Source organism: Taudactylus pleione, unplaced genomic scaffold, assembly GCF_031769625.1.
Source record: "Taudactylus pleione unplaced genomic scaffold, aTauple2 ptg000183l, whole genome shotgun sequence".
Classification (NCBI taxonomy): Eukaryota; Metazoa; Chordata; class Amphibia; order Anura; family Myobatrachidae; genus Taudactylus; species Taudactylus pleione.
In genome coordinates this window covers 5,405,001-5,429,970 of record NW_028284585.1, presented here as the reverse complement: position 1 = coordinate 5,429,970, position 24,970 = coordinate 5,405,001, and the positions used below count along the sequence as shown (strand labels likewise).

Here is a 24,970-nt window from a genome sequence, read left to right as displayed (position 1 = left end):
AAAAAATCAGAATTTATGGCTTGCTATGAGTGAATCACCTTTTTTTTTCTTTTTATTAGTTTTCAGAAAAGTGCCCCAACATTTTGAAACATGGAGAGTCAGAATTAAATAAGACCCGACCCCAGTCATGACCAGATTGCCTCCCAAAACAAATAGTTGTGGATAAAGGGCGCACGCAGACCAGCTGCGAAAATGTGCTAATGTCACTACCGCTTAGGCATATCCGTAATACCATGCAGTCCTGCGTATACATCTGGAACAGCGAGTAACATCTGCCCCTCACGCACAATTACAGCAGGTCTGACCTTACTCAGAAATTGCTAATCTCGTGGCACGCAGTGAGTACTCAAGCTGCATATGCCTTCGTAATGGCTAATTTATGCACGCCCATGCAACAGCGTTCAAAAGGACAGGTACATCTGCGTTTTCACTCTCCTGTCACCATGCCCAAATGCTGACGCCCCATCCCTTGATCTGTGATGGCTTTTTATCTGCGTAGGTGATCGCAGTGCGATTGCAATGCCAACTCACACATGCACTGCCGTGCATACACATACGCAGTACGCACCATTGACCGATCTGCGTACACTGTTGCATTAGCGATCGCTGCTGAATCAGGCCCAAAGTTCCATCCATTTTCACACATTTTTTGGCCCTGTCAAGGTCTGTGATTCAGGACTGTTCTGCCAAATCAGGGACAGTTGGGAGGTACTGCATGCCCAGGTGGAAATTGTCTGTTTTTTAAGTATATATGTATTTCTGTTCAAAACTTTAAAATGCTTTAAAATGTGTGTCTGTGAGATTAATGTCTCAAAAAATAGTTTTAGATGTCATGAAACCTTTCACAATCCTAGCATATGTACAATTGGATCAGTAATGAAATTCTGCATTCCAATCTCATTTTTAAAATCATCTGTTTTTTAGAAAAACTGCATAGTACTTTTATGTAATCTGAAAAGAAAATATTTTTTTTTATTACATCCATATATTTAATTAAATTTATCTGTGAATGACAATATCTATCTTAGCTTGATTAATCCTATGTGTAGCATGGCATAATATCAATATCCCGTAAATTGCATTTTGAGCGGCTGCTGCTGCTGGCACTGGCTGGCGAGAGGACACACAGCAGTAGCATGTCGAGATCACTGCCCCTACCAGGTGTGGGGAGGAGGAGGCGGAGTTTCAGGACAGGGCCGGGCCTACCATTAGGCAGCGTATGCAGCCAGCTGAGAACACCCCCATCCCTATTCAGGAGCACTGCTCCGTGACGATGATGTGATGTCATCAAGTCATGTCGCAATTATACTTACTGGGAGGCGGAGCTCAAGGATCCATACAGGACAGGTCCCCGGCGCAAATAATGTCCCCCACCCCGGCCAGCAGGTAAGTTTGATGGAGCTAGTGGGGAGGGCAGAAACATGCTGTGCCGTGTGAGGTGAGGGAAGGGGAGGGGAGAGCGGTCAGAACTGTGAGGGGTCTGTGTTGTTAGGAAACGGGGTTTGTGCTGTGAGGGGCGTCTGTGCTGAGGGGAGGGGGTCAGTTATTTGAGAAGGGGTGGTCTGTACTGAGAGGGGAGAGGGTCAGTGATGTGAGGAGGGAGCTGTGCTGAGAGGGATCAGTAATGTGAGGAAAGAGGGGGTCTGTGCTTTGAGGGGTCAGTAATGTGAGGAAAGGGGGGGTCTGTGCTATGAGGAGAGGAGTGTCTGTGCTGAGAGGGGAGAGGGGTGAGGGACATGAGGAAATAGAGAATTTGTATTATGAGGGAAAGTGGGTCTGTGCTGAGAAGGGAGAGGAATCAGTGACTTGAGGAAAGAGGGGTCCTGTGCTATGATTGGGGAGTCTGTGCTGAAAGGGGTCAGTGAAGGAGCGGGTCTGTGCTGTGAGGGGAGGGAAGGTCTGTGCTGAGAGCGGAGAGGGGTCAGTGATGTGAGGAAAATGGGGGTCTGTGCTGTGAGGGGAGGGGGTTTTGTGCTGAGGGGTTAGGTTTAGGCTGTGGGGAGGGAGGGTTAGGTTTAAGGGTAGGGATAGGATACTTACCGGCAGGTATCGTATCCTAACCTTGTCAGGATGCCAGCGTTGAGATTCTGAGCATCGGCATCCCATACCCAACCCATACATATTTACAGAGCCGATGTTTCAAGGTCTCTGCGGACCTTTTCTTTAGGGTGCTGTACAGGGTCATGAATCAGAAATTCAAATATAGAGCTCTGTATTGTTTGAGGGAGGGTGGACCCAAAACTGGTATCTTCCCTAGGGCCCTATGTGGTCTAAATTCAGCTCTGGTAAGGAGACTAAGTAATGTGCCCCCAAATGAGCCCATTTATCAAACTTAGAAAACCCTAGCTATCAAAGTATCAATCAGCTGCTGAGGACTATCCTATTAATGAATTGCACTGATTTTCTACCACTGCGATAGGCAAATAAATAACCTCATTAAAAAACAGGCAAAATCTAAGAAGATTTCCAGAAGCATCAGGTACAGTATGTGTCTATGGAACAGTTGCTATTCATCCAGTTGGATTAGGTAGGAAATACCGGCAGTCGGGATTCCTCCTGCCAAAATACCTACAATGGCATCCTGGTGGTTGGTACACAGTGGTCGGTAAGTATACTAACCCCCCCTTCTCCTCCTAACCCTCCCTTGTTGTAGCCTAACCCTCTGCACCATAACCCTCCTCCTTCATGCCTAACCCTAACCCCCCCGAGTGGTGCCTAACCCTAACCCCCTCTAGGGGTGCCTAACCCAAACCTCCTCCCCCAAAACCTAACCCTAACCCCACCATGCTGCCTAAAATTATCAACCCCCCCTCCCCACTGCTAAAAGCTAAGATGCCCCGGCTCATTCAGGATGGCATCTGTCTAGATTTCGGCATCAGTATTTCGACCTGTGGCATCCCATCTGGTAGCCTCCTAACTGCATCCCCATCTGGTCTTTTCACTTTGAAGCACTAGGAAAGTCTAGTAATAATCTCACCAGTCCTTAGGTTGGACTCTTTGTTTCTCCAAGATGAATATTTATATAAACCCACCAAAAATATAGCCAATGAAAGGGTCTTCTGTTTATGTGAATATTGTATAAATAAAAGATAGTGGATTTTACTTTTATGTGTTTCTGTTGATGGACTGAATTTTTCTTCACAGCTCTCTTATGTTGTTTGTAATAGAACATGTTTTTATTATGTCATGAATAAATATAGTGGTCTACCAAGTTTCTGCAACAAACTTTTTTTCTTGTTTGGGTATACGGTATTATCCCCCAACTGAGAAACTTTGATGCATAAACAATTTTCTTTTTTTCTGATTTAGGATTTTAATTGTCTGATTTCTTAAGGGCAGCAACTCTTCTGCATATACAGTATGATTTATTTGTATGACTCATGTATATATTTATTTAAATGCCCGAGTTTTAATTAACTATCTGATGGTTGGTGAGCAAAATGATCAAACTGTTATTATGAGTAAATGGGGTTACCTTGTAATCTAATTCAAATTACTGTATGCAATGCAAGAAATATCAATTATTAATTTTGGGGAAAAGTAAGATTTGTACAAGATACTCAAAATAAAAATATGATAAGCCTGTAATTAAAAATAATCTGTGATTGAAAGAAACATAATTTTTCTCCCTATTTGGTTATGCTCAGTCTTTCTCCAATTGTACTAGATTAATTGTTAGCCTTGAACATTGTGTAATGTAAAATAGTGTTTATAATTGTGCTGTAACCATTGTGAATTAACTCATTTCATGATGCTTACATTTTGTAAAGTCAGATATTATATCAATATTTCTTTATTTGGCACTGCAAACATTTCCTTAATAGGGACTCTAGTGTAAGGTAAGACATGACTCATAAGTGTGTCTATTAAATCCTGAAGCTATGTGGGTTGCCATGACTTACAGGTAACATCCACACTGTTTATAAACTCTCATGCAGTTCCTTATGTTGCTGAACTGTATAAAGAAGGTTCTAGAACACAACTTATTTTCTTTTCTATATAAGATTTTACTATTTTAGCACTAGTTAATATCAGCCCATGTTTGCAAATTCTAACAAATATAGGGTACAGCTTCTACCATAGTACCATCATATTTTTTTGTTTTCGTTTCATAGCCACTGTACATAGTGCTCTACATTTACGTTGTACCACATTGTTTATCTTAGTGTAGTGGGGCTAATGATGGGAATCAGGATTTTGAAGCCTATCTTTAGTCCCATGTTGGGATGTAAGTGTTGGGATATCTGAGGGCGGGATAGCGCCTGACGGTATCCTGACTGCATCCTGTTTCAACTCTGTAGGGCTCATATGGCATTTAGGTACAGAATATTGTTATATCTTAGCAACTGATCAGACACTTGCTTCCGTGGTCTAATTTGCACTAGACAGGCACAAGCTATTTACTGATTGACTATTGCAAGTTTTGTACCCTATAACCTGCTGCTGCCAAGGTGGCAATTACTCATGGTGATAAGTGGTACTGGCCAATAACATGTTCGTTCTTGATTGATTCTTGTATTCATAGCATATCCCTGCAAACTCCTAAAATTACATGTGAGCTGTTTTCCTCATGTTTGCCCTGTTAATCAGTGTATGCTAAATTGACTGCCTTCTCCTAAAACCACAGAAGTGGAGTGCCTTATTCAGTGTATGGTAAATGCATCACCATGGCAAGTGACTGAGTGGCTTCTATGATTTGATGGGTGTTACAATCAGTACTAAGAGGGAAACAACATTACTTAGAAAAATCGACCCAGCCACCTATAGTGTGCTGCTATATTCCTTCAATTTCTCTTTTTTCAACTACAAAAGGTAACATTGTGTTCTCTATAGAGACGTAATGCTGAATAGATTGTGAAAGTGTTTTCTGCACGGACAATTCACAAAATTATTGTTCTAATATAAAATTTCACTTTTACAGTAGGAAATTTTAATGGTTGGAACAAAAAGACTTCTCACCATGTTCAACATTCAGGCATTGACAATGTCATATGAGAGAATGGCCGAAATAATTTGTCCACAGCACTTGCAGGTTATGTTATGGTATATACACAATTTGGAATAATTAGTTATACATTGCTGAGAAAAATGGTGCAGCAGGATATATACTTAAAATCAGAATACTCCTGCATATAGTTATTATGTCTTAAATTGGCACAGCATAATGTGTTTTCTAACGTGACACATCAGGAGAGTAATTGAAAAATTGCTTGTGGTCAACATTTCTGGGGGGAACAAATCAATGCTAGAAATTTCATTAACATTATTCAAATTCAAAGGAGCTCACGTGAACTCCAAAGTTATGCTGTATAATGCAATTCATAATCAAAAAGACAGAAGTATGCTATTCCTTATAATAATTTAAGAGGTGCAAAGTGGGTGTGATACTTAATACTTCAGTGATGTTGTTATTTTCTGTATGAAGTGAAATTGCCTTTTCTTCAGTCAAAATATCTTGCATGACAACACATTGGTCACGTATGGGTAATGCACTAATTGCTGTAAATTGTATGGATAATAGAATTATTAAGGCCCCTACACACTGCACGATATCTTTAACGATTTGGCCGATTCCGACACATCAGAACGACAAATCATTAAATTATGTGTAGTGTGTATGCGCTACATTGTGTACTGCGCGCTCCCCTGGGGTCATCAGCCTGATCTTATGTGCAGCATGTAAGATCATGCGATGTAGCTGACGGTCCCATGCAGCGCTATGCGGGGGGTGGCATATTGGGATGCCGGGCACCAATTCGCCCAGTGTGCCTGATATGTCGGCCCATTGGCAGCCGGGTCATGTGTCGTATCACTGGGTACACACAACATTTAGTATGTACCCAACTTTAGCCTTCATACAGGTCACAGAACTCTTATCTAATAATAGTGCTTATAATGCAGAATATACCCTAGTGAACACTGAATGACTACTTCAACCATATTATTTACAGAAGTTTATCACTTGTGTATTATAATGTATCTGTTCAATTTCTAGTTTAGTGCATTATGCTATATATAATGTTCTTTGAATAACTACTAGTGTATCACAGCATTTTATACTATAGACTATATAAAATATTGCCTAGATTATTTCACTTTTTTTTTATTAGTGCTTATAATGCAAAATGTACCCTAGTGAACACTGTATGACAACTGAACTTCCTTTTTACCCATATTATTTACAGAAGTTTAGCACTTGTGTATCATAATGTATCTATACAATTTGTAGTATTGTGCATTATACTATTTTTATTTTGCAACATTTTTGTTTTTGTTTTGTTGTTTTTTTTATGCATTAATCTTGCACATCAGTCTCAAAGATGAAAATCAAAATCCTTTTTTTCTATAGGGAAATAGAAATTGCAATATATCATTGGTCTAGATTGATTATTTAATGTATTACTTGTTTATAAAACCTATACATTCATTGCACCAACCATGTTTCATGTTTATTTTCCTTCTGCTCCAAAAACCTTGTTTTCCCTCTTTCTCCATCTTTACTTCAGCCCCCAGCTTCTGCCTCGCTTCTCCCTTCTCCCTTTCTTCACAGACTGTGCGTGTGTTCTCTTGTCAGTTTAAGGGAAAGCTGAGTGGGAAATAAATGCTACATGTAGGGTGTAGGTGTTGTGCCAGCATGTATAGCGAGAGATTCCTATATATGCAGATGGCTAGTAAGGGCTGCAGATGAGAAGTAGAAATATGGAGCAGATTAATTAGTATATGTGTATGGTGACAATAATATAGAGTCAAGAGAGGTCAGGTTTGTATCATGTGGAGCTTGTGATCACTGGAGAGTGTAAAAGAACAAGCTGATCCCAGTGACCATTAGATTTCACAGCCAATTGAACTTTGCTGTTCTATGGTCAGAAACATTTTGTTGTTGAAGAGTCTTAAATCGACATTAGAAAATGTTTGCCTGAAGGTGGTAATTATCTATTGTGCAGACACTGTTTTCAGTTTTTCAAAGTTAAAATGTTAAAGTTTTTTGGTTCTTGTTGGTCCTATTACTGAGTGATGTCAGTGCAGTACACATGTATCAATTGAGCCCTTTATATGAAACCGATGCATTGTGTGTTTATTTCAAGACGCTCAAGAATCTTGCCTGAAAATAACTGGGGTATAATTTGTACAGTGAGCTGGTGAGTTCTTAGTGTAAATAATGGTAAATTAATACTTTAAATTCTTAACAGAAGTGTTCTTTTAAGTCTGCTTATTTTCAAAACAAATATGTATCTAAGATTTTACTCATATTTCTAATCCCAGTTCATTGTAAGCAGACTGGAAATTTAAGTACGCAAGAGCAGCAGACAGGATGTCTTACATCTCCTACACAGACAAGCAAGAAGCTATTTAAATCAATGAACCGTACTAGTATCTGGCAGGTAAAAAGAAATATCACTATTCTGCTTCATTTTAAAAGCAATAGGCATGCATGTTCATGCTATATATCACTTCTAGAAATGCTGGTAGTAATTATCATATATTGTCACATTACAGACCCAAACAAATGAAATTATGTCCATATACTTATTTTTTCAGGAAATGAACAATCTAGCATGAAGCATTTTTGATAAAGTGCATAGTTGATGGCTGCTGTTCATAAGACTGTGCACAGGGCGTAATTCAGCAAAGATCGCTATTCTGCTAGAACGCACGTACCGCAGTTTCTAATATTAGCAGTGATATGTAAATGTTTGCAATCGCATTGTGATTACAGCTTACCATAAGGACGCCCACTTCCACACATCCGTATACTTGGGCAACATAGCAAAATAATCTGTAACATCGAGTAACATCAGACCCATATGCACAGTTAAGGCAGGTCAGACCTCACTCAGGAATTGCTAATGTCAGCACACGCTATGAGCCCTCAGGCTGGGTATGGTATTGCAGTGGATAATTTATGCACGCCCCTGGAAGGGCGTTGCAATACATTGACACGCCTGCGTTCACCCTACCACCCCCCAGTCACCACCCACAAACGGCACTGCCTGTCAATCAATGTGCTCTGGGTCTGCATAGCCTCTACAAATGCATTTCCCATCGCAATTGCTAATTCGCGCGGTGTGATGCTTGCACAATGCAAATTAATCGACCGATCGCGTGCGTCTTTCCTATTGCGATCCTTGCTGAATCAGGCCCGCAGTCCATAATTTTGCTGCAGATGTACTTTTTTTCTTGTGCAATTATACAATAACAGTTCCACCTTTTGGCAGTGCCAGTGTGCTGGTGCTGTATGTAACAATTGTTAGATTACACTCTATGACAGGTCTGACCTTGAATGCAAAAGTAAAAACATTACTTCTGAGTCACGTTTACCGTCACATTTTTTATCACAGCCTTAATAATTTAGAATTCTCTAATTTCTTTTCTAAAATAAGATTACATAGGGCCATTGAGATTTCTATGCCAGGTAATTTCCCATAGAAAAATGGCAAATAGGCACTAAAAGCTTATGCTGAGTTGGATTAAGGTATCTTGTGTGTCTTGATACTACACCAAGAATGAGTGTCTGAAAGTACAGACAATGTAAACATTTCGGATGCATCTACACTTATGATTGAGGAAGTGTAACTGGGTTGTAACAGGTCATTCTCACAAAGGAAAATCTTGGTGAGGATGTGTTGGTGGAACTGCGGGCTCTGCAGAGCTGAATGTGAGGGTAAATATGCCTGTTTAGAGGTGCATCTTAGTGCAGTTAGTACTGTATGTAGAGTATGTTCATGTGCGCACTGATGATGAATACTAGTAGTAAACTAACTATACACATAGCGGCACATGCACCACAAATGCTGTACAACTATGCATAATCCCAAAAATAATATTTTTGTGTAATATTTATGCAGTTCAGAAACAACAAATATTTCAATGATGTCCCTCTTGTCATTAATGTCATTTAAGTAACCCTGATGCCCTAGACCTGGGCTCTGTTGCCTTTCTACAATCAGAGCAGCTAGAAATTTATTTTTAGCCTTTTTTATACATTTCTTTTTACATATTTTATGAACCACATGGCAATTTAGATATTTTCTATCTAGTAATATGTCTTCAGCATTAAATATTTATGGCTAAATCTATAGAGGCACAATTAAGGTCTATTTTGCTATTATGTAATAATCTACCTAACTACTCTGCCCAACAGAAGCATAAAAGGAGATTGAATCCAGGTGGAGCTCAAAATCACAATTTTACAATTGCTGAGACACAAAGTACCATGTGCTAACCCAGTGGTTCCCAAACTTGGTCCTCTAGGCACCCTAACATTCCTGATTTTCAGGATATCCATGCTTGAGCACAGGTGGCTTAATCAGTACCTCAGTCAATTTGTTTTAACCATCTGTGCTCAAACATGGATATCCTTAATACCTGTACTGTTAGGATGCATTGAGGATTGAGTTTGGAAACCATTGTAACTAACCCATTTACTAATTTGTAGGCTTAGACTAAAATATATCAATGCAAGAGATCAACACATTTACTAAAATAACTGTTTTGTACGGTCAATAGGATAAGCACAAAATAGGTGCAGGCATGGGTACTATTCCTTTGCTCCCAATTAACTTTATCTTTTACCTATGGCAATTACTCATTTATTAGTATGACATTTTATTCATGGTAATAGCTGCTCTTCTTTGCTTATTTGTTAACATTACCTTTCACCTAAGGTAATTATAAATATTTTAACTTTAATAGGGCAGACATTATGATGTTTATGTTTTTTATTCATCTTAATTAAGTAGATATTAAATAGGATTTACAGAAAATGTTTAATTTTATTATTTTTAAATAACTTTATTCAAGATTAGAGCCATATTAACCTTTATTTTTATAGTGTGGCAGTATATTATTTCTCCTCTGTCTAGAATAAATGTTAATTCCTTCTCACTTTCATCATCACTCATTAGTAAAGAATAGCATCAACTCATACAAGCAATAGGTTTGGAAAGCCTAAAGTTAGCCCTGTGGTGTAACCATGCTAACAGAATAGAATGTTTCAGCTTACATTTTATGCAATCCATTAAACTCTCAGTAAAGTACATGTGACAGGTCTTGTCGAAAATACACTTTTCAAAAAGCAATCCCATCAATTAGCATTTGAGCCATCCCATCTTTTAGAGTGAACCTAATGAAATATAACTAGCCTCTCAATAGAAATACAACTATATTGTTGGCTTTAGCAAGTGCACCCAAGGCAATGTTGTTCAGTACTGAGGAAGCTGTCAAAAAGGAACACTGGTTTTCTTTTTGAATTGTTTTATTTTACCATAATCTGTTCTTGCTTCCATCTACAAAATGGTATTGTTGTGATACATATTCTTCAGATATTAAAAGTAAATATTATTCCTTGAATTATTATGACAATTTATAAACCCCCTCACTCTTTGGGGCATATTCAACTGTGTACAAGAATTGCAAAAAATCCGCACCTGCAAGGTTTTTCCTGCAGGTGGGGTTTTTTTGCTATTCTATTAGGTGCGTGTTTTTTTAAAAAACATGCATCTGGAGGTTTTTTTTCACGCACCTCCTGAGCAAGCGTGATTTTTTCCTAAAATCGATGATTTAAGGAAAAATCACCGGGACTTGCTCTGACACCCCCGCGGCACCCCCCCGAGGACTAATTAAGCAATTGGAAGTATCCAATTAGCTTAATTAGTCCTTAATTACTCACCTCCAGCAGCGCTGTCTTCTGCATCTTCTTCTGCATCCAGCGTCGGGAGCCGGCTCTTCTGCAGCAGGGCGAGTGTGTCAGTGTGTGTTGTGTATGTGTGTGTGTGTGTGTGTGTGTGTGTGTGTGTGTGTGTGTGTGACCAACGGTGCGGTGTGTGTAGCCCTCCCCGGAATGGGCACTGGAAGAACTACATCTCCCAGCAGCCCTTGCTCCTCCCATCAGCCCCCGGGACTCCCAGCAGCCCCCTCTTCAGTAAGAAGAGAGAGGGGAAGTCACTGGGAGCCGTGCAGACTCGGGCAGGTTAAATTTACGCGGCGTGGGGTTTTCATTGATGAAGACCCCGCATCCACAGTTTTTTTAATTGAATCCCGTTGATATCGGGAGTGCGCATACCCCCGGGATTCTGAAATTGGCGGCGAGGGGCGCGAGGTTTTAGCCTCGCTAAACCTCACGTCCAATTGAATATAACCCTTGGGGTAGGATTTCTGAGTGTGTATTATAAAGATGGATACATAACAGAAAGCATAACATAGTCATGTGTAGCTAAATGAAAACAATATTTATTTATTTTAACTATTTTTCTTCTAAAGCTTTATAAAAAAAAACACAAATTGTTCCTCTGCAAGAATGTATATGTGTTCGCAGTTTATCTTTTTTAACACAGAATAACAATGTTTTCCCAAACATCATTCAGTTTCAGACAAACCTATTATGGCTCCGTGAGTTATCTACAACAATTACAGTGACTTAGTACAAATGAGAAATGCCAAGCATTGCAATATGTGTCAGTTATAAAATCTAGTACATTGAGAAAAAGTACTGTTACCTAAAACAACCAAATTATGTCATTTCTAGTAGTGTTTTATTAAATTTAATTTATCTGATTGGTTGCTATGTAAAGTGACATTTTCATGTGCATCTGTTTTCAGTGCATCAAATTATGTCTACCCTATAGCAACCAGTCCAATCAATATAATCATCATTTTGACTAAAGAAAGCAAGCATCTGGCTACTGTGGTTGAAATATGGAATTGGTTCCACAAACATGGAATTATATAGCTTATTTATACCATGTTAGCTGTTTATATCATTTTAGATTTCAGCATGATGTATGAACACAAAAGTTACAAATGGGATATTGCTGTGAAGAACTAAAACATCTAGTATTTACTAATAAAAGCTAAATACAAAGCAGAATACATATTCATTGGAATATTTTATTAAGGGATATCATTGTATATCATTGTATCTGCTATTGGTGGCCCGATTGCAGTTATTAGAGCATAGAAGAATACAATTTCTGAACATGCATGTTAAGACTGAAAGATTATATGAAATAGCCTGACCTTCATCTGTCATGGAGTGTTAGCTGTGATTACTGAGACAATTCTGTTGAATTTCTTTATCTATTCTACCAACAAAACCTTATACAGTACAAACTTTATACAACAATATATAAGCTATAACACTGGAAATTAATCATATCACCAAACAAGACAAAGCATTTCTATGTTTCATGCAGTATGTTTGTTTTTGCTGTCTGTTAGAATCTACTTTTATAGCCTAAAATGTTCAGCTTCATGTCACATATATGTTTCTAGGGGTTGTGGCTCAGTCTATTTCACTGCAGTTTAAGTAGATCGATGTTAAGTTCATCAAAAGTCACTGCCTCATCAGGCTAATACTAGTATATAAATATAAACCAATTACTATGTACATTATATACTACAGTAAATGTCCTTAAGGATCATCATATGGTTGTGTCCTTGGAAAAGTCACTATTTTCCACTATTGATGCATAATACATTTCTTTTGTATCCAGCATGTTACATATGTTCCATTTGTCCCAGTGCAGAACGACTTAGAAGGTACAGCGCCATTTTGAGTGCTCCCAGTTGGGACAGGTTTGTCAGAAGGGGCAGATAGTTGGGTTGTGTGTCCCCAAATTCTGCTGCTGTGCAACGCAGAGCTTTGGTGAACATTTGATGCATGGACCTGCCACTGGTGCATGCAGCAATTAATAATTGTTAATGTGAGGGAGATTAGAGCAGCCTAATGCTTCAAAAGTGCTAGCCATGCCCCTGGAGATGTGGTTACACCTTCTTTGTGACGTTCCGCTATTCCTGTTGTTCCAACATTAGGAGGTATGAAGTTAGATGTCATTTTTTCCATTTATTTTCATTATCTAGGCTCTGTAAGTAAATATTATTGGTAAATGTTTATTTGAAATCTAGTAAACATGACATGATGGTATACAGTACCTCCCAACTGTCCTGATTTGCAGAACTCAAAGCGTGTGGAGTTCACAGGAAAACAGGTGGAGATTATCCCCATGTACACTAATAGCTCCACCCCCAATGCACCCAAAACTCAATTTCTGTATCAGGTTTTGGGTGCATTGGGAGGTGGAGCTATTAGTGTGATGTTTTTTTGTTTTGAAACTCAAATCTTTGCATACAAACAAATGTGTATGTTTCCTGATTGGCCATTTGTATTGACTTGTCATTCTAATGGTGTGTCCACCTATTTCTATTTAACATTATCATCTTAGTCAGCAGGTAAAGCCACTTTTGAACATTAATATATACTTACCAACATCAGAGGTCTCGCAGTGGGACAGGTGGTGAGACCATAGCAAAATTGGGCAATGTTAATACCTCCATATGCGTGCCCATGCCCCTTGTGGGCTGTCTTTTTTTAATTAAAAGTCCTATATTTTCTATTCCACATGCTGTGGAGACACCTGCCTCCATAGTGCATGGCAATGCAACACCACACAGACCCTTCCCCCATCTCTCCATGATCAGTATGAACATACTGATCACAGGACTGAAGGAGAATCCCCCAAAACCAAGACTGTCCCACTGAAAGTGGGATAGTTGGGTGGTTTGATTAATATATAAAATTATGTATTACTTTGCTGAATGATATGCTTGAAATAAGTGGAGTGTTCTTGTTATATCCTTCAAAGTAGGTTTCCATGTTATAGGCAAGGTGCTTCCTTAACAAAGCAGGCAGTTGGAAATACTTGCCTTTCAGGAATGCACAGTGTGTATCGGTAAATTAATACACAGGAACTGGGCCATTATTTTCAGCTCTTTATCCGGTAACAGAACCATTAGGACACGGTCCTAAAGATGGAAGTAGTTTGAGCTATGCTATAGTGTTAAAAAGTATTACTTTACTATTTTATTTAGATATTTGTTTTAAGTGCAGTTGTAACAGTTGGCGCTTTTAGCAGTCATATATATACTGCTAGTGACTGGACTGGAATGAATAATTCTGATAATTAAGGATGATCTTTGCATTGTTTGTATACTGACCATTAGGTGATGGGGCTATGCACTGTGTGCTGACTAGTCCCTTTATGGTGGGGCTCAACAATGTGTTCCTGCTAGATCAGGCTGGAAGGTATATTATTATTGCTCATATTTCCATTAATATATTGATATGCCCTAATAAACAAAGGTAATTTCTTTGCCCAGAGGTTAACGTGGATGGAGGTTACTTAGGGGACCATTTATTAATGATCGCATTTTGCAATGCGATCAGGGCATGCAGTACCGCCCATGATCGCATTGCAAAATGCGATCATAGTGGCCGGATGTATAAACTGGCACATGCAGGGTGACGGGCTCCGTTCCTGCAATGTGGCCAGAGTGCATTCGAGACTGCTGCACATGCACAGTCCCGCAGACTGCACATGAGCGGCGCCCATCTCCATCTGGGAGATCCCTCCGCCGGCTGATATGTGTTACGTGCCTATAGACTACAGCGGCTAACACTATCTTCAGATGGTGTTAGCTGCTGGGGCCAATATCGTGAATGCTTCGCTTTCCGGATATTGGTACATTTGGCAGCATCTCATCCCCCATAGAAACATATGGGAGAGGCGGCGGCCAGCTGCAATGGAGGGATCGCAGCATGGATCGGAGATACCTGCTGCAGTCCCTCCTTCATACATCTGGGGGATACTTAGTATTTAAGGTAAACCCCCGAAAATGTATGTTTTCGTGGATTTTACCTCAGATATTGAATGATATATTGGCCCCTTAGAGAGTTAATGCATTAATACATTTAAGTAGTATTATATATAATTGTATCACTATACTTAAATGACCCTTATAAAAAAAACTGTACAGTATATTTGTTTAGATATTTCATACTATAATCATTACGCATAAAATACAGATGTGTGTAGAAAATATATAATCCCTGTTATTATAGGTTTATATCAAATATCTCTAGTTATGACAAATTATTATGTGTAGAATAAAAGCAACACATTCATATTATGCTATTCCTAGCAGGGCTTTGGAGTCAGTATGCCAAACCCTTGACTCTCACACCTCTATTTTACTACTGTCCAACTATGACTGATTCCTTCATAAATGGCAACTGTATATGAATTTATATTAATTAGAATAAACACATTTGCAAATGTTTTTCCAGTTTTGAACAAAACTTTATTGTTTTCAGAACAGACACCAAATACTGCTGTACTGGTCTTTGTTTTCTTTTTGTCTTGGTCAACAACACTTTATTGGCTTTCTCCATCTACCGTTTGGCAATTCTTTTCTGCAAAAAATGACATACTTGCCCACTCTCCCGAAATTTAAGGAACCGTCTCTCTGCCCTCAAGAAAGTAGAAAAATATTCCAGATCCTTGTGCTTTCCAGATAAAATGGGTGGGTAAAGGGGACTGATGACTTGATTACCTATGAAAAGTATCATTTGTGCCATGCCCCTACCCTCCCACCTTGACTTCCCGGAGAAGGACTTACTAATGTCAGCAAGTATGGATAATGATCAGACTCTTGTGTTAAGACGTGCATGGTACTGATTTGGAGGACTGCCTGGGAAATAGGGAATGAGGAAAAATAGATGCCTGTACATGAGTTAATGTGATAACTGATATTTATATCTCCCCACCATGTCTCTTTAAATCCCCTTTTTCTGTCTCCCTTCTCTGGACACATTTTCAAAAAGTTAGAAGGCAGAAATTTTGTTAAGTATAAATTTGTGTAAATTTGTATTAGTGTAATTCACAAAATTATTAGTGCTAAGTAGTCCCAGTAATGGCCAACACATGTACTCAGTAAGTCCAAAATATATACCCAGCAGTGCAGAGGGGGTGTGCGAGCACCTAGGCCTTGGACTGGCTGGGGGTGCTTTTCGCCGATGAGACAAAACCGTGCATCCAATATGGCATGGCCTTGTCCCTCTTGGTACACACTGCTACACTTCTCCAAAAGGAGTCCCAATGGGACATGGCAATGACCACCCCATCCCCTCTTGGCTTTGACCCTCTAGTACTGATGCTTAAGAATTGTCTGGGCATCCCTGTATTTACTGTCACTTCTAAACACATTTTCACAGTAGTGGGAAAAAATATAACAACAATGCTAAAAACATTCACCTAACAAGCATGGACTGAAACAATACTATACATATTTACCCACCCATAACCTGCATGTTCTATAATGTCCATAATAAATACCTTCCTATGCTGTCAAGCCCATACATGTACCACCAGTACTATATAAAGCTCTACACAATTACCAATCTTTAGTGACCAGCACCTGTCAATGTGCTAAGCCAGTGGTTCCCAAACTTTCTTGAGTCACAGCGCCTTAGAGTATCAGCATTTTTTCATGGCACCTCTAAGCCAAAAGTTTTGTATTAATAATTTCACTAAATGATCAAGTCTTATAAATTGTGCTTACCTGTCATCCTTAGGGTCAGTTATGTGGTGGTTGTCAAGGTTACGCTTCTATTTGTCCGCAATTTTATGATTGGTAGCAATCAACACTGGATTTGCCTAACACATTGACCATAAATAATTTTATTTGGTCCTGGACCACCAAACTGCGGTACCCCTGCAAGTGCCTTGATTCACTGTGCTATGCAAATTTCAATATAAGTAATAAACAAATATAGAACTTTTATAGCTGTCCCCAAAGTATAATGTAAGTATGTATAATATTAGACTTGTAAAATTTTGTATAATATTAGACTTGTAACATTTAAGAAAACAACTAGTATTATTGTGATTTATAGAAATGTTCTTTCAACATCAACAAATAACCTTTACTTGGCTCAAAAATGTAAATACTTTAAGCAATGTTGTTGCACTATAAAATGTAGAATGTTTTGTAAGGACCTTTTAATGTGCACGTGTTTTCTTTATCTCAGTTTCGAACATTCTTCTAATATAATACAAAATATATGCATTCTATTTTCAAATATTCCACAGTTATGAATATGTGTAAAAGGTCAATGAAACAATAGTTTTCACAAATAATTTTCTTGAAACAATATTCATGAAATTAGACAGAATAATTTAAGATGACTTTAAAACTATAAGCATACACTTCATACAAACAAAATAAGGCAAACCATAATTATGACATTCTGCATGGTGCACTTCATACACCTATATGTGGTGGTCTTTTATTTCTAGAAGGAAATCGGTGAAGGGCTCAGAGAACCAATAGCATAATAATTCTAATATACATTATTATAAATTATATAGTGCTTCTCTGTATGAGGGGGGGAATACACTGCTACTAGTATTTGTGTGCTGTCCAAATCAAGGAAAATAGAAGTACTTGATTTAAATCTAATCGAATTCTATGAAATATAATGCAAAAATTGTTTACTTAAAATATTCTGTAGAATTTCATATCTGTATGGAAAATACATCAGGTACTTATGCTTGTGAAATTAAAAAGCAATAGTAGCGAGTCTTATCTGGAGTGCCCATTTATTGGTGACACAATGTAGTGTTTGTTGCTCATGCATCCAGTTGACCTGGTTTAAAACACTTGAGCTGCAATGCTATATTGTTCTCCAGTGAATGGGCACAGTGTGCTCCTGTCCTGATAGTCTGTTGTCCAAACTTATAGGACTGTTTCAAGGGGCATGGCAAGGCATAAGTGTCTCTAGGGACAGGTATTAGAGAGGGGTGTTCTATAACTTTTAATTGATGTGACATGTCCATGTCCCCAATGGTATGGTTTTCCTACTCACTCTGATATGAATCATCAACTGAACACACAAGCAGAATTACAGTAAAGTTAGAAATATAAAGTTTGAAATAAATATAGCCATTCTGATGATAGTTCTGTGCTAAAGTTGTAATTTCGGTACTCCACTGATTGCCCCATTTTTTTAATGTGTCAGTTTTGTCAGGAATGATTTTAAGTTAATACTGTACTCACATTTAATATTTTTACATAGGACAATTTTTTACATTCACAAAATAGTTATATAAACATTGTTTTTTAGTTTATGGACACTATATGGAAAACAAAATATAACACTGATTTTGTTTTTCCTTTGGCTTTTAACATTTACAAAGAACTATGTAGGCATATTTTATTGGAAATTTCATTATACCTATGTGTGCTACAATAAAATATGTATGTCAAGTATTACAGTATATGCTGTTGTTTTGTTAACTTTACTTTTTCACTTGTACATTATTTTGTTATACTTTGTTTTTACTTTATTTTATTTTTAAAGTATGTGGCAACATGATTTAATGTAAACTTTCAAGCAATTACCAACTGAGCCTACATTACACCATGTATCTCCATGCTCTACTAGGGATACCATGGGAAAAGTAATACAGGTTTTAAGAAACATCTTTTCTGCAGAACCCTAATAATGAAATATCTATATTGTTTTTTTTTAGGAACTTTGCTAATTACTCTATAACATAAGCTATGTTCATATTATGCTTAGAACAGATGAGTTAGATGTCATTTAGGGGTAGATGTACTAAGCCTTGGAGAGATAAAATGGATGGAGATAACTACCAACCAATCATTTCCTATCTGTCACTTTACTGACTGTGGTTGAAAAATAACAGTTAGGAATTGAATGGTTGGTACTTTATCTCCCTCCACTATGCCTCTCTTCAAGACTTAGTACATAGACCCCTTATTGGCATATATATGCATGTTTGCTAGAAAGGGTTCTTTTTATGAAGCCCCGAAAGCCCAATCTCTGGTAAAAATGTGCCCCACAAAGGAATTACTTGCTGCACATTGGCCGAGGCCAATGGAAGGTTTTTTCTGAAAAATGTATTTTCACCAGATATAGGACATTTGGCCATTTATCAAATACTACTTCTATAGTCACGTCAGGTGATATTTCCACATACTTTACATGATATATCACCTAGGATACATGTCAGTGGTTTATAAGGACTGCTGTTGTCCTCCAATTACTGTTACCTTCTCAGAATAGCAATAAATGTGAGTGCTAGAGGAAATAATACTTATTAGTAAAATAAAGCATTCATCCCCTTTGAAAAATTACACAGCTTCCCTGGTAAAGTTTTTCTTTTAAATAGGCCAGAAAAAGATTTTCTATCGCTACAAGAAGTGTCATTAGAAAATCTTTATCGGGCCGTATTGCTAAGTATGTCCCTTACATTTAATTTCTAATTTTGGGTTAACCAGCATACTAAATGTATCTTATAATTTTTTTCATTGCGAATATTTATGTGTACATTGTCTGTATTGATATAAACAGACAGAAATTTTTCTTTTATAATTTAAACTGCAACTAGTATGATACTTCTAATTTTAATAGCACCAAGGGCATACATTTCATTTCCATGTAAGGAAATCGTTGCTAATGTGCCATGCCAGGATTAAATTTGTTTTGTGGTTAGAAGGGTACATAGATTTTCCGCTCTCTTTGATGCTTGGTTTTCTAAGGGATTTGTTACCATGCAGTTTCTATGCAGTGGTCGTAGACATTATTGCACATTAAAGTCAGGATTTTTAAACGGATTATTGCTATGAAAGTTCCCTGGTTTTGTCACAACATGAATTTGATGGCTTAGGCAGCATGGAGCCTTCACCTATTTCATACATTTTAAGGCAAAATGGATTTTCCGACACATGCATAAAACTATTTAGAGGAAAATAAATGTAGAAAACAGAAAACTAAGCAGCAATGATTTATCACTTTTTACATCCTATAAAAGGCTTTATTACTGAAATGCGGTAGCAGCATTGCAGAAATAATGAGCTATAGTTTTAACGGTTTCTAAGCAAATCATATACTCTGTAATGTTTTGAACTAAGGGATATCCAGATTTTCTCCAAAATGTAGAGCACCATGACTAAAATTTACTAAATGATATTTACTCTGATAAGCCCCATCCTAATTAACTTTAGCAAGTACACACATTCTAACTTTTTTGAAAAAAAATAATGTTGTTAAAAAATTTCTTGTTTTAAACGAACCCACTGTAACCATTGTGGTGCACCCAAAATAGCTACCTCCTCTGATCTGCCTTCCTGCTAGTGTAAAGCGCTTTGAATTCTTTATTATTATTATTATTATTATTATTATTATTATTATTATTATTATTATTATTATTGCAACACCTCCAAACCAAGCTAGTAAATAGTAGCAATACCATGGTGGAAAATCTTTGCCATGTTGGTATGTTGGGCAGCTGTACTGCTATATTATATGCTGCACAAGTTTGTGTGTTCGGGCTTACGTGCATGTGTGAAACAGGGCTATACAATATGTTGAACAATTTTAGCCTTATTGTGCTAGAGGTTGACTATAATATATATATAAATGTGTGTGTGTATATATATATATATATATATATATTATAGTAAAAGTAATTTATTTGTATATGCTGGTTGACTGTAATATATTCTGGGAAGTTTGGTGGATATATGATTTACTGGACATTCATTTAGCAAAATAACACAATGACAGCTACATTTAGGGTCTGTTTAGTAGGCTGAGTAAACTTAGACCTGCATTATGTACTGAACAATGATGACTGTATTGCATTATATAAGTAATTGTTGAGTATATGTTTGTTAATTGTTTTGTATGATGTGTGCTAACATTACAATTTCAAAACTGTCACTACTTATAACAGGGCTTGACAAATTTTTCTAAAATCTAGGAGCCAGGATGAAATTGTAGGAGCCAGACCACCCCCCCCCCAAAAAAATGTACAGGAGTGAGGAGCACAGCTCTGTGTGTTATGCAACTGTTATACACACTATACTAGTCCACAGTAAAATGAGCCCCCCCTCACTACTCTGAACAGCTCCTCTGCTCCACCCTCCAGTAATAATGGACCACATTTCACATAAATAAATGGTGCCAGAAAGTACAAAAAAAACCCTCCCCTCATGGTCACACCACTATCCCTCTGAAGCCACTCCGCAATCCCTGGTCACGCATAGACCCTACTACCGGAGGGCTCTATGCAGCTAGAGATAGGAGACAGTAGACAGCCGGGGACATACAGGGGGATCAGTGTAGACTGGGACAGACAACAGGGATCAGAGGAGGCCAGGATGGAGAAGAGTCGTCAGTGCAGGTCGGGCACAGCAGTCGCCGAGGGCGACACTCAGCACATGCACTCCTGTGCATGATATGAACACCGCAATACTATAGGCACAAATTTCCTCCAGAGCTTATGAGGATCTGCTTCCTCCCTCACTGCAAAATCTGGTAGCCAGGTAGCAAAATCTGGTAGCCAGGCAACAAAATCTGGCAGCCATGGCGACCTGACCCCTGGGATTTGTTGAGCCCTGACTTATCATATTTGACAGACCTTAGGACACAAGCATTACAGTGGCACAGATGTACCCTCCTGGTCAAACTCTGCACCTGCCACTGTCTCTGCTCACCCTGCACCTATTAACTATATTTACCTTTCCACAGCCACTGTAGAAATAATCAGAAAGATGGCACCAGCACCATTTTCCTGCAGATGTGCAGTAGAGAAGCTACCACTTGTGGCAATACTGTAGTGAAAAACTAATGTATATAGGGTTTGCACCAATGGGTTTATTTTTGTAATGCATAAGAGCTCTTATTTCCTTGAAAATAGGCCCTCTCTCTATTTAATAAGCACAAAGCTGGCAAAAGCTACCAATGGCTATTGGCGGCAGTAGCCTTTGAAATCTGCCTCTGTCAGTATCCTTGCATGGGAGATCTTATCAAAGAAGAATTGGTACCTGTACTGCCAATACTACCTGTATCTAATCTCTATCGCCATCTCAGGGTACCCTACAACGCTGGAGCCAAGGGTTTGATTCCAACTATCTATATGAATATTGTATATTCCAACTGTGATTACTCCCCCAGAACATAGTTATTAGTTAACTGGCTTCTGGTAAAATTCTCCTGTGTTTGTGTGATAATTTGGATTGTAAGCTCTGCTTGGAGAGATGTGGATGATTAAATGTTCCCTTTAAACTGATGTGCACTATGTTTGTGCTATATACTGTAAATTAATGATAATGAAAGAAAATAACAAAATTACTAACTTCTGAAATATGGTCACATAGCACAAAGAGATGTGCAATGTAAGTTGCCCTTTAATAAAAGTCAATCTCCCTTTTGAAAGTTCTAATATAAGAGAAATTTTTCAAATTAAATGAATGCATAATTGTGATATAATGGGTATGGTTTATTTGCTGTCCTATAATGTGGTTTGCAATCTGTAGGTCAAATTACTTAACAAATAAATACAGCTTTAGGCTGCATACCTTTAATGTCAAAATATGCATGATATGTTTCCTGTATGTCACCATGTTACTTTGAAACATAAAAGAGCGATCAGCTGGATACATTTACAGGGTTTGGCTACAGGTTCCCGGCGCTCAGGATCCCCACGGTCAGAATCCTGATGCTGGCAATCCGATAGGGTTAGAATACCGGGGATTGTCGGTCAGTATTCTAACCCTCCCCCTCTCCCTACCTCTAACCCTTCCTTCTTGGTGCCTAAACCTAACCTCCCCCTACTGCATAAACCTAACCCTCCCCCTTTAGTGCCTAACTCTCCCCCCTTAGTGCCTAACTCTAACCTCAGTACTTACCATTGGGATGTCAGCGCTGGGATTCTGAAAGGTGTCGGGTTTCCGGCACCGGTATTCTAAGCGCCGGCATCCCAACTGTCGGGATTGTGATCGGATCCACATTTACAGTTATAGGAAAAACAGTATTACAAAACAGGATGTAATATGTTAAAATTGCCCTCTAAACAAGACAGATAGAAAGACAGATAGGCATGGTGTTGCCGCTTGTATCAGAATGCTGTCTGTTGCCCTTTTTACCCAGTTTTGTGACTTATTCACACACAGAAGTACAAGTATTGCCATCCAACATAGTGTAATTTTGCAATGTACCTTAGATGAAATAAGGGTCTGATTCAGAGTTATTTACATTGCTGCAGCATCTTTGGATGCAGCAGCATTACAAAAAATACTAATGCCATAGAAGGCATCTGAAGGCTAAAGACACAAACTGCCAGCATTGCAGATCCAAGATCTGCATCGGAAGACACAAACTCTGGCCTTGACCCTCATACAAAGTGGGGGTAACAAGCCCCCATTTTATAAAGCGGTCACTGTTACCACCCTGCTCTATCCCCAAATGGCCACAGCATGTCAGTCATTCTGCGGCTTATGGGAAACTGTGAGCGATCTCGCAGACACTGATTGGCACATGCACAATATAGATCCTGCACATGTGATGACCGGCCACCATCGCAATTGTGCACAAACCATTAGGTGTGAGTACAACTCTGAATCAGGTCCTAAGATGCATATTTATAGAAAAAGATGTTATGCGCGACTAAGTTGCAAAGTCTGTGGCACAGAATCACATGGGGTTCATTGGTGTGATTTAAGCAAATGTGTTTTAGACTATCAAGGCAATCCATACTCTGTGTTTCTAGGCTAACATGACATTGTTCTCTAATGTTGTCTCTCATCTATCTGTTATTTACAACATTTTTTATCTCTATAATGTACTATATGACTAAAAGTATGTAAATACCAAAATATCGCATGCATATGTGCTTATTGAACGTATCATTCCAAAACCATAAGCATTAAAATGGAGTTTTTCCACCCTTTACTGCTATACCAGCCTTCACTTTTTTGGGAAGGCTTTAAACTAGATTTTAGAATATGGGTGCGGTTATTCTCATCTCTGTGATCAGTAGTGTCATCGTGCTTTATTGAAAAGACTTGGCTCGCAGTCATTTCACCCAAAAAGTGTTTGATATGGTCAGGGACGGAATAAGGGGGTGGTGACAGGGGCGGTCGTCCCTGGGCCCCCACACACAGAGGGCCCCCACACTACTGCATGCAGCAGCACAGTCAGTGCTGCTGCATCAGCTTGGGGCAGGGCAGTAGTATGGACGGCACATAAGTGCCGTCCGCACTACACAACACAAACAAACAGCCGCAGGCGCCGGCAGCTGTGCGTTTGTTTTAGCAGCCGATGAGAGTCACACATGCTCTCATCGGCTGCTGCGCTGCCGCCCACTGCCGGAGTCTCCGTCTTCCGTCTCCCGCAGTGGCTGATGGGAGAGACGATGACGTCTCTCCCATCATGCAGAGCAGGACGGCCCGGGAGGACGCCGGACGGAGGAGCAGATGCTGGAGCGGGGATTTAGGTAAGTGGAGATTTTTTTTTTTCCTGTGTGTGTGTGTCTGGGGGTGGGGACGACTGCTCCTAAGGGCACTGCTGGGGGGGAACGGACTACTACTATGGGCACTGCTGGGGGGAGGAAGGACTACTTCTAGGGGCACTGCTGGGGGGAGGACTACTACTAGGGGCACTGCTGTGGGGGGAGAAAAGGACTACTACTAGGGGCACTGCTGGAGGGGGAAGGACTACTACTAAGGGCACTGCTGGGGGGGAAAGGACTACTAAGGGCACTGCTGGGGGGGAAAGGACTACTACTAAGGGCACTGCTGATGGGGGGGGAAAGGTCTACTACTAAGGGCACTGCTGGGGGGGATTGGGCTACTACTAGGGGCACTGTTGTGGGGGGAGAAAAGGATTACTACTAGGGGCACTGCTGGAGGGGGAAGGACTACTACTAAGGGCTCTGCTGGGGGGGAAAGGACTACTACTAAGGGCAGTGCTGGGGGGAAGGACTACTACTAAGGGCACTGCTGATGGGGGGGGAAAGGTCTACTACTAAGGGCACTGCTGGGGGGGGATTGGGCTACTACTAGGGACACTGCTGGGGGTACTACTAGGGGCACTGCTGGGGATACTACTGGGGGCACTGCACACTGGTGGGACTACTACTGGGGGGACACAGCATAGAGGGGGATTACTACTATGGGTACTCCGGGGGGAACTACTGTTGAGGGGGGACTGCTACTGGGGGCACGGCTGGGCTGGGATCGGCTCTGTGTGGCTTGAAGGGGGCCCCCGCAACTTAGTTGCCCTGGGGCCCCCACAATCCTTAATCCAGCCCTGGATATGGTTGAA

The 24,970-nt window shown here is 39.4% G+C and overlaps 1 protein-coding gene across 5 annotated transcripts in view; it reads left to right on the top strand.

Moving 5' to 3' along the window:
* The window catches only part of PCDH10 (protocadherin 10), a 62,957-nt gene that overhangs the window by 27,647 nt on the left and 10,340 nt on the right, over window positions 1–24,970 (top strand). Inside the window, exon 6 of one of the 5 annotated variants that reach the window (XR_015878907.1) lies at window positions 7,264–7,347. The exons of 3 other annotated variants lie outside the window; for them this stretch is intronic. Coding sequence is in view for 1 of the 2 variants with exons in the window: in XM_088476095.1 (XP_088332221.1) it covers window positions 7,264–7,382 (119 nt within the window). In the remaining variant the exon portion in view is untranslated. Of the gene's footprint in view, window positions 1–7,263; window positions 7,383–24,970 lie in introns of those variants that run through there. One more of the 5 variants, XM_088476095.1, reaches the window with a different exon arrangement.